We start from the raw sequence: 10,947 nt of genomic DNA, 5'->3' as shown, positions 1-10,947 counted from the left end.
TTAGAATGATTTGTTCAATTAGCTTTAGATCTGGTAGAGTGCTGTATGAGTGGGTGAATGAGGGCACAGATTGTGTTGTAAAGCACTTTGAGTGTCTTGATCAGATAGAAAGGTGCTATATAACTACAGACCATTTACCATTTAATAATATAATTACCGGTATGACAGAAAATGGAGGATTTGCTTTCAGTTACCTTCATACAGATGAACGCACTTCCTGTTTATCACTGTTGTATTCAGCTGCTCATGAGGTCGACTGCAGGGCTTTGTCATCTGTTACATTTTTCCAGACGCGGTTTAAGTTTTGGAAATGGAATAAACTATTAATACAGTTTGTTCCAGTTTATTCCACCCTCTAAAGCAAGGCTATTCAAAAAACTGCTCAGCAACTCAGTGGCCGGACATCCAGCAATAAGTCATTATGTAAACAAACAAAGTATTACAATGATCTGTTACCTTTTAAATTTGTTTACTTTGTCACATTGAATCATAAATGCAAACTTTATAACTTTATTTTTCAGGGGTGCTGAGTAAAAATTTAGGGGTGCTGGAGCACCCCCCAAAAGAGGCTAAAATGGCCACTGGATCATAGTGATCATGTATTTTAAAGGAATATATTGTGACCCCCGCGATCCAAAAAGGAAGAAGCGTGTAAAAATGTATGGATATTTGAGGAAGGGTTTTGTTTTTGCTTTTTTGTTTGTAGTGGAAATCCTGCAGGACCTGTTCTTCATGAGGATAAGAGACTCGAACCTTCCTGTAGAGGAGACGCAGATGATGCAGCGAGGGACGGTCAGGAGGGCTCAGACTTTTGCAGGGAGGGAGGACAACCCCAGCGTAAAATGTAAGACTTGTTTGTTGTTTTTAAACTTGAATAATTTTAAGAATTTATGCACACCATCAGTTCATCTAAAGAAACATATGTTGTAAATGAACTTGAGTGTTATCATCCACTCACGTCACTGAGCTAAACAGCAATTAGCTTAAAATTATTTCCAACTGTGTTTACCGCAAAGCTGTGTGCTCATTACTTTGGTATGAATTCTCATGAGTAGGTTACCTGCTGAAAAGTGTAGTGTTTCGAGATGAAGCAACAGATGTTTTATTGTATTTAATTTATTTACTGACTGTTCATTAAGCATAAAATGTTTATCAGAAACAGTTTATTCTTGGCAACATGGAGTTGTTTTTTTTCTTAACTTTGGGACAAAACGCAAAATGAATTTGGATAAAATCCTCTTCAGAAAATGTCTTTGTTGTTAAAATAAGTCATACTTCATCTTGTACAATAGGTCCATCCTAATTAAATAAACAAATTAATGGAAAAAAAAAATTTTCCTAGACTTTTGATGTGACTGATGGTTTTTCATTTGAACTTTCTCAGATGGAAATGCAGTTGAGGCTCCTGATGTAAGTGTGGACATTTCATCGTACAGCAGATTAAACAGCTGTGAACATCTGCTCAAGAGAATGTCCCTCTCTGAAAGTCTGGAACAGTCTGTAAGTGAGGCAGATGGAACGAATCTAAACTCTGGATTTTTATCTCTTTTATAATTTACACACACGGTCAAATTTGTTTGTAACCTCTAGTTAAAAATATTGAAAAAACACACGTTTGAATTTTGGTTTAACAGATTTAAAAATAAATAAACTAATGAAACTTACAAACGTGATGATACGCCTAGAAAAGATTGGGGAAAAAAATTGAGCAAAGGGACATGTTGAACTCCGGAGTGTTGTGTAATCAACATCACCAGTGTCTTCAGGCAGTCTGTCAGTCAGTCTGCCTATTTAAAGGGTTAAATGTAGTCACTGAGCTGTTTGGTATCATGGTGTGTACGCCGCTGAACATGGACCACAGAAAGCTAAGGGCAGAGTGTCTCAGGAGCTTAGAAAGGAATTGATTGGCCAGATGTTAAAGATAAAGGCTATAAGAGCATCTCCAAGCAGCTGGATGTCCTGTCACAGTTCAGAAGTTTAAGGTAGCCATCCTCCTGGACATGACCGCAAGAGGAAAACTGATGACAGATTGAAGAGGTGGATAATATGAACAGTAACCAAAAAGCCCAGAACAACTTCAGATAGAGCAGAGGTGAGCTCAAGGTCATCGGTGTCGCACCGTCAGTCACTGTTTGATCAAAGTGGACTTAATGAAAGACGACGGAGGAGGACATTGAATCGTAGAAAAGCAAGACTCAAATTTTCCAAAATGCGTTCTGACGAATCACAAAGCTCCGGGAAGGATGTCGTTTGGACGGATTTGGCATAAAGTCCCATCAGCTCCGTTTTCACAGACCCAAAAATGAAACTTGCAAAGAGAAGAGCACAGGACCTACAGTGAAACACGGAAGCGGCTCGGTTCTGTTCTGGGGCTGCTTTACCACATCTCAATATGTGCAGGGTACAAATAAATCTCAAGACCATCAAGGCATTCTGAGACGTCAGAAAGCTTGGGCTCAGTCATGGGCAATGGATCCTCCAACAGCTAAACACACCTTGCATGGCTGAAAACCAAACTATTCTGAGGCTGCATTTTTAACCCTGATCGCAATCTTGTTGAACTTCTGTGGAAGAAGCTGAAACTTGTAGCCGGGAAAAGAAACCCTTCAAACCTGAAACAGCTGGAGGAGTTCGTTCATGAGGAGTGGGTCAAAATACCTGTGAACAGGTGCAGAAGTTTCAGCAAGAGTTACACAAGTCACTCGATGGCCTCAAAGGTACCATTTTTTTTATCAATAACTGGTGCCGTTTTCTTGTCGAGGTCAGATTCATTAGTTGTTTTTTTTGTTTTGTTAAACCAAAATTCAAAAGCAATGTCTGAATTTCTTTAGCTGAAGTTTCACTAACTTTCCTTTTGTTGGTTTCAAGTTATTTCCTGACCTTTGACACTTTCTGTCCTTTGTGCCGTTTGTAAAACAGGCTGACGATGAAACTGGAATCTGTCCAGTGTCACTCTGCAACTCAAATCCCACTCACTTTCCTGACAAAGCAGTAAGACCCCTCAGTTATTCTGTTTACCCGTGTCCCGTTTTCCATTCATGTCAGATTTTGCACCTTTATTTTATTTCTCTCTGTAGGTGTGCGACCATTTGTTGAAACTCTCAAAGAAGCTCCACAGTTTGGAAGTAAGACTAGAAAGTTTGAAAAAGTTGTAAAGTTTAACTTTACAACTGTATGGCTCAAAACAGACGTTAAATATGGGTTGTTGTTTTTATTTTTTCATGATTTGTTTCTATTACTACTAGAAGAAATGTTAAATTTTCATCGTGCAGGCAGTCATCGCCCAGCAGGACAGCAGGCTGGAGCTGCAGAAGGCCTTCCAGACAAAGAGCAAGCAGCCCGCTCGTAGCTACAACAACGTGCTGCTCGAGCAGGAGAAGCAGCGCGCGCTGAAGAAGCAGCAAGAGGACATGGCCGTGCTGCAGAAGCATCAGGATGAGGTGCAGCACTGGGAGAACGAGAGGAACCGTCAGAGGCTCCAGATGGAGGCTCAGGAGACCGAGCTGAAGCAGAGAGAGGAGGAGTGCAGGAGAAGGGAAAAGAAGCTGAACGAGGAGGACGCAGAGCTGAAGAAGCAATGGGAAACCTGCCAGCAGAACCTGGAGAAGCTGAGAGAAACCTCCAAAAAGACAGACAAGGAAAAAGAGCTGCTTCGTAAAGAGAAGGAACGATTGGAGAAGCTGAAGATCGGTCCGTACCGCAATTATGATGATCCTGCACTGGTGAGAAGTTTGGAAAAAATTAGATTTATTAATATTACTGACTAATATTTTGTCATTGGTTCATAAATTTAAGCTCATGTGATCTTTATTTCAAAGTGGTTTCTAGTTTTAAACGATTGCATTAGAAATTTGGAGGGGAAAAAAGAAGAAATCTAATTTTAAAATTTACAAAAAAAAATTTAAAAATCATACAGAATATGGAAGAGGATCTTTAATCTATTAAGAATAATAAAGGACGAGTTGGTTTAGTTTAACGCCCTTAAATCATTTTTCTTTTATCTTCACCATCAGTCGCCTTACCCATCCTTCAGGGGGAGCGTAGTAAACGGAGGTGGGACTCTGAGAGCTCCTCTCGGTAATTTTTCTGACACAAAAGAGATTCCTCCACGAGTTCCACCTCGGCGGGAGAGCGTCAGCCAAAAAGCGCACGTTTCTCGAGTCAGCGCCACCATGCCGGGGCAGAGAACTAAAGTGGTGCAGCAGATCCCCCGCGAGCTGGCTACGACCTCCAGACGAAGAGATAAAAGCTTCAAGGGGAATCGGGCTCACAAGAGAGCGCACAGCGCAGGTCAGTCATCGAGGCTTTGGTTGGGTTTTAAACCTTTAGAACGTGTCTTTACAACTCGAGAGAACAGAGCTGGATCAAACCTACGAGGCTGCAGGGAATGTTTCCAGAAATTACTTGTTACATTGTAAAGAGTAAAATTTGTGAATACATTCCATCTCCAATAATAACTCAAATCAACCTTTTAGATCTGAATGATCTACTTGACATGGACCTGAGCCTGTACAGACCGACCTTCTAACATGATGTACATTCTGCTTTTGTCTTTGGTCCTCCAGCTAACATAGACGTGAGTCAGGTGGTGCCGATCCGAGTGACGGGGAAAGAAGGAGGCAGTCTGAAGACCACGAGGAACGTCAGTCCTCAAAGGAGCTTAAATTCAGGTACAAATTTAAAAACCTCCTCATTCTAAACTATTATCTATCCAAAGAACGAGTTCAGTGCTCCAAGATGAGGCTTATTTTTTTTTTACATCAAACACTTAATTCTTCTAAACCAGCGGTCCTCAGACTTTTTTTTTAATTGAGCAAACAAAAGTATCAACGCATCAAACAAGTATTTGCTACATTCAAATTCAATTCAAAAATACTTTATTAATCCCAAAGGGAAATTATTTGTTGCTGTAACTCATTATCCTCATTTCATTGAGAGATGTTATAGATGCTGATGGCTGTAGGCAGGAAGGATCTCTTGTAAAGATCCATCCCACAGTGGATCCTAAGAAACTGGCTGCAGATGCCGTCCGATCCGTCCACCCAGACTCAGCTGGCCTCTCGGTTCCTCCGGGCTGTAGGAGCGTCCGAATGCCGGGCAGAACTCCTCCCAGAGCGATGGCCACTCCTCCCAGCAGTCTGCTGAGCTCCTCTTCGCTGCGGACAGACAACTGTAGGTGCAGAGGGACGATCCTGTCCTTCCGCTGTCATGAGCCGTGTTTCCTGTTAGTTCCAGGATCTCAGTGGTCAGGCACTCGAGCACAGCTGGCATGTAGATGAGAATCCATCCACAGTACATCCTTTTCAACTTATTTGAGATTTGGGGCAGTAGTTGAGATATTATTTGAGCTTTTGAGATGTTAATCAGCTGCTGTTGGTTGTAGAAAACTGCCTTGTTGCCATGGTTACGCATCATAACAAATGTCCAAAACTAAAAAAGTTTCAGTAAAAATCCTTCCAGCTGCACAGCATCCAATACCAGAGGAAACAATCATCCAAAAAAATGTGACTTGCATCCAGAAAAATAGGAAGTTTCCAAAAGCAAAATCTCAGAATAAAAGTAACAGAGCTGCTCCAACATGCAGCCACCTTGAGCGGCGCAATTGAACATGAACTGAAACCTTTAAAATCTTATCCTTTTGAGTGAAATAATGTAATTTAAAGCAGAGGTCTGTCAGTCAGGCAAAAAAATAATAATAATTAAGTTATTTTGACTGTGCTGCACATTTTTATACGTCACTCTTCTGAATGCAAGTCAAGTCAGCTTCGTCAGTTTCCGTCATGCACAAGACGTACAGACAATCAAAATTACAGTCCATTATCTTTTACCAAAATTCCAAGGTTCCAAATATAAACCAGATTAGTGCATTCAAATCTCAAAATCTTGTTTATGTTGTTATAACTCCATATAACACTGAAGTCTCCAGATATTTATAACTACAAACGTGTGAAACTGAGAGAACAAAGAGTTTTAAAGGAAAAAATAAAAGTGAACCAGAGATGTCTTTGCTGTAATCTTAGGCAAATAAATTAACATATTTTAGTGTCAGTGTTTGACTCCAAGAACTAAAGCAGCAGAAACAACAGGCTCCCGTGGCACCCAAACATGTTTCGGTACAACACCTGTCCCGCTGTGAGCTTTTAGCAATGAAGCGAGCAACGTGGAGCGGAGGAGAACTCAGCTCTAGGTGCAGCGACGCCTCCTTCTTTAATAAAATACGATGAGCTAACTCAGTTTAGTAATCCTTGATTCAATTCATGGATTTAGCAGTAAATACTTCTTCATTTTCCAAACTTATGCTCTGTTAAAGAGAAAAATAACAAATACAGGAATACTTTTGTAGTTTACTGTTTTATTCAGATTCAGTTTATTATTGTCAATGAACAGGATTCACAGACTAGGAACTTGCTTCGGCATAAAGGTGCAAATAAAATATAAAAGAAAACATATGTACACCAATACAACACAATACTCAGAAAAAATGTGCAATTGGAGTAGTGCAGTTAAAATACAGTGATAAAGTGGCCAAAGCAGAGTTATAAAGTAACGTGATTATGAGTGTTCAAGAGTCCGACGGCAGAGGGGAAGAAACTGTTCTTATGGCGGGAAGCTCTGGTCCGAATGGGCCGAAGCCTCCTGCCCGAGAGGAGTGGTTCGAATATATATGCATCCCTAAAATGGGTTCAGGCGGCAACGTTGCATTGCAGCGTTGGTTCCACCTGCTACATGTTTCATTTTAGCGAGGGGCAGCATGGCTCTGAGCCCCACAGTTTGAGAACTACTACTCTAAACACAGGTGTTCCCATCCAGTTAAGTGTTTCTTTACACTTTCATCAGCTTCTTTGTGAAGAAACACGACTGCCTGGACAAAAACAACAAATCAGCTGTTGTCAGTCTTTTGGTTAATATTTTTATAGTTGACTAAATATTTTTTTAGGATATCTTCAGCTGGTGGGTCCTCAGCTAAATCTACCTTATTCTGAGGTTGTTGTTTTTTAACTTCTCAGTAGTTTGACTTTTTTATGTCATATTTGTGCCTGAAAGCGCCATTAAATCTGTAAAACCATTAAATCGTAAACAGCGCCCTCTGTTGGAGGATGTGTGCATCTGTATTACTGTGAAGGAGGAAATCTGTCGAGTAAAGGCTCAGCAACAACGACAATAAAACTGAACGTTATAATAAATGTGGAATTTGTAAAAGTCATAATGTAGAAAACGTTGTTTTAACGTGGCGTTCAGACTTTGGGGAGCTGCCTAAGTTTCTCTGCCCCTCCACAGATACGTTCAGGCCTCCAGCCCCCACTCAGAATGTAAAACCATCTCAGTTCAACACAAACAGAAGGGACAGCAGCGAAGGTCCTCCATCTCCACCTCCTCCTCCGCTCCCTCCCTTCCCAAAAGACCTTAAGAAAAAAGAAGAAAAGATGGTGATGGTTTAACGGTGAGTTTGGATGGACTTGCATGCACAGAGACGCTGGCGGAGCGCTGAAGACGTCGCCCGCGACTCCACGGCGGTTTGCGACGAAACGTTTGAAAAAGAGAAAACCTGTTTGAGGTGAGGATGAAACGAAGAAAAGGCTGTTTATTCAAGAGATGCACATTCATTGTAAAGACTGTTTAAAGATTTTTTTTTTTTAACTAGACCCATTTCTAATTTAGAAAAGTTTATATTTTAAATGGAGCATATTAAAGCCAAAGACTTCCCATATTTTTTTAATGTTATTTTATTTTTTTAACTTAAAAAAAAAAATTATGTAACCATTTAGCACTCGTGTCTTCGGCTTTCTCTTTAATTTAAAAATGAGGTATGTGTATAGCTTAGGTTTAATAAGTTTACATCTTTGTAAATATTCAGTTTTCTGCTGTGGGTTTGCTCCTCGGTGTGGATAAAACAATCTGAAGGGTCTGTTGAGCTCATGAGGCTGAATTATTAATAAAAATTACAGTTTGTACTCCTGACTGCAGACAGTGGCTGTCTCCATTCAGTATTATCAGGATTGTTTCAGTTTAAAAACCAACTCTCATGTGTTGTTTGATGTTTTGGTGCAAGAAAAGGATCAATATGCAGCATCTGGTTAAAACACAGTAAACGCTGCTCGTTTATTTAGCTGGGATTGAGATCGAAAAGTCTTTTTAAAATTACTTTCCCAGTGTTGTGGATTAATTACGTGATGGTTTTTACCAGAAAATAATTCAGATCAGAAAGTGATTTGGTGCTCTTTTTTTTTTTTTTTGTTCCTAACGTTTAATTTTTAAAATGCTTTGTAAATCTGACCGTTTCCTTAAAATTCCTTCTTTTTATATAGACTTGAAAAATGTAAAGTGGTCTGTTCTACACAGCTCTCAGCGTTTAAAGAAACCGCTTCATGACGAAGTCGTCAGACGAAAGTACAAACGACGTGCTCTGATGCCAACATTGTAACTCTTCAAATCTCTTTGGTCCTTACTGAGATCATTTGTTACTGAATTTAATCATGTTTATTTATCCATTTTAAGGTTTAAGTTTTGCCCCCCTTTTTATTTTTTGCTTCAAAACTTGATATATTTCTACTGAAAAATGTTTGTAGTTTTGGCGGGGAAACAAAACAACTACCACGTAAAGGAAAAGATTTGTTGAACTGATGTTTGGTTACAAAACATTTTCCAAACCACAGGAAATAAAATAATTTATTTGCTCTGACACAGTCTGATTTGGGTGCATCACGTTTGGATCAAACAGCTGCTGTCTGATCATGAAGTATAATCAGTGCAAGTTCAGGTACACCAGAGACCTGGGGGGGGGGGGGGGTTCAACTGTATGAACAGGGAGAAATTAAGCAAACTGGATTTTATGGAGCCTCAAAACTTCTAAAATAATAAAAAGGTCTGTTTATTAATTGGTTCAGAAGTTAATTTGCCTCCAAGCTCTGATCTCTATTATTTATTCATTTATTTATTTGTGATGTGTCGGGTTAGATTTGTCGGCCAGTGGAGGGCAACAGCTTCTCACTAACTCATTGTGGATTTACAGTTTTTCTGCAGGGATGTGTAAAACTACAACTGTCTCAAAGCATTAAAGAATTAAACCATAGACTTGAAATGAGCTGCAAAAGTCCAAAGAGGGATGAATGCTGTGTGTCTGAAAAAGACAGAATACTCCTCAGAACATTCTTCACCTGACCCTGTATGTAGTTTTATTAAATATAATTGGCTACATCATTTAATCTGGTATGTTTGTATGAGAGGGCTCACACTTCCTGCTTCAGACTAAAACCTGAAAAAAAACATTTACCACAGACGGTCTCTTTGTTGAAAGCTCACTCACCACAAGATGCAGACCATGACCATATATGTATATATTTATATATGCATGTTTGTGTGTGTTTGTATTTACATGTGTATATACTGTATAGTATGTATATGAATGTGTGTGTGTATTTCCAGTTCAATTCAAAAATACTTTATTAATCCCAGAGGGAAATTAAGTGTTATAGCTCATCATCCTGGTTTCATTCAAGAGTTGTTGGATGCTGATAGCTGTGGACAGGAAGGATCTCCTGTAGCAAATCTGAAGAATCTGGCCACAAATACTGATCCGTCCACCCGGATCCAACCCGCCGTCAGATCCGGCGGGCCCCCGGTCCTCCTGGGCAGCAGGACCGCCCGAACGCCAGGTAGAATTATGCCAAGCTCCTCGTCACCACGGACAGATAGCTGAAGGTGCCGGTGGATGATCCCGGTCCTCGCGTTGTCACGAGCTGAGTTTCCCACCAGCTGCAGGATCTCTGCGGTCAGGCACTCGACGAGCACCACCGCCAGGTTGACGGAAATTCATCCACGGCGCCTCCTTTTCAACTCATTTGGGATTTGGGGCTGTAATTGAGGTATTTGAGCTTTTAGATGTTAATCAGCTGCTCCTGGTTGCTAAAAAAAAAAAACACCTTGTTGCCATGGTTACGCATCATGACAAATGCCCAAAAGTAAAAAGGTTTCAGTAAAAATCCTTCCTGCTGCGCAGCATCTGATACCAGAGGACATGATCATCAGGGGAAAAAAACAATTTACATCCAGAAAAAAGAGGATTTAGTGATGACAACAAAGACAACAATAATCATAATTGAGAATAACAAGTGAAAATAAAATGGTATTTAAAAAAAAATGTAACAAAACAGCTAAAGTGATGTAGAAAACTAAAAACAGGAACATGTCTGTATTGGTTTTTCCCAGGAACTTAACAGATGTTTAAAGCCACTTGGAGAGGTCAAGGTCAACAGCTTGTGCCCACCATAATTGACCAAGTCAACTTAAATGACTAAGTTTAAAACCACTGATCAACTTTTTACACATGACATCATTTCAGTTTGAAGACGAAGAACATGAAGTTATTAAGCAATCGCAGAATAAACAAACTCACCCTTTCAGTACTGAGATGATCAGAAGGTCTCAGTTGTTCGGTCCAACAGAAGTATTAATTACTCTCAGATAATAAATCGATTTCAATTTCAGTCTATTCTTACTGCAAAAAAACAACAAAAACACCATTCACTTCTCAAAAAAAGAGGCAAATGAAGTTCAGCATTCTGGACTTTAATAAATCAGATTCTATGGTAACTTTGACCACACATTTAAATGATCCATCAGCTGTTTCCATGTTTATTGTTTACAAACAAATCAATTGGTTTGTGTAGTTTCATTTATGGTAACGTAAACTGAAACCAAACTCTGGTCCTCCTGTTCAGCAGAGCGTTACTTGATGTTCAGCAGCTGTTTCTCCTGAAGAATTTTGGGTGTAAATTTAAAATGTCTTTTCTCAACATTCCTTCATCCGTCACCACGATCAGTGTCAGATCAGCCTCGTTAAGAGTCTGATTTGATGCTGGGCCCCTCTCGGCTCTTACAGAACCTGCCTGAGCATTTATTTAACGGATTTAAACTGTACAACGAGTAATATATTAACAATTAACGTAA

The 10,947-nt window shown here is 39.8% G+C and overlaps 1 protein-coding gene across 1 annotated transcript in view; it reads left to right on the top strand.

The window, feature by feature from the left end:
• Positions 1-7,720, top strand: part of arhgef18a (rho/rac guanine nucleotide exchange factor (GEF) 18a) — a gene marked incomplete in the record, with an annotated part of 23,467 nt that extends 15,747 nt beyond the window's left edge. The window contains 8 exon segments of the mRNA XM_037682353.1: positions 707-844; positions 1,385-1,500; positions 2,920-2,991; positions 3,078-3,125; positions 3,273-3,722; positions 4,014-4,290; positions 4,566-4,670; positions 7,279-7,720. Coding sequence (XP_037538281.1) covers positions 707-844; positions 1,385-1,500; positions 2,920-2,991; positions 3,078-3,125; positions 3,273-3,722; positions 4,014-4,290; positions 4,566-4,670; positions 7,279-7,439 — 1,367 coding nt within the window.
• Between the last annotated feature and the right edge of the window lie 3,227 nt (positions 7,721-10,947).

This window comes from Nematolebias whitei, chromosome 9 (assembly GCF_014905685.2).
Source record: "Nematolebias whitei isolate Nwh7 chromosome 9, NemWhi1, whole genome shotgun sequence".
Classification (NCBI taxonomy): domain Eukaryota; kingdom Metazoa; phylum Chordata; class Actinopteri; order Cyprinodontiformes; family Rivulidae; genus Nematolebias; species Nematolebias whitei.
This window is presented reverse-complemented; position numbering and strand designations above follow the sequence as displayed.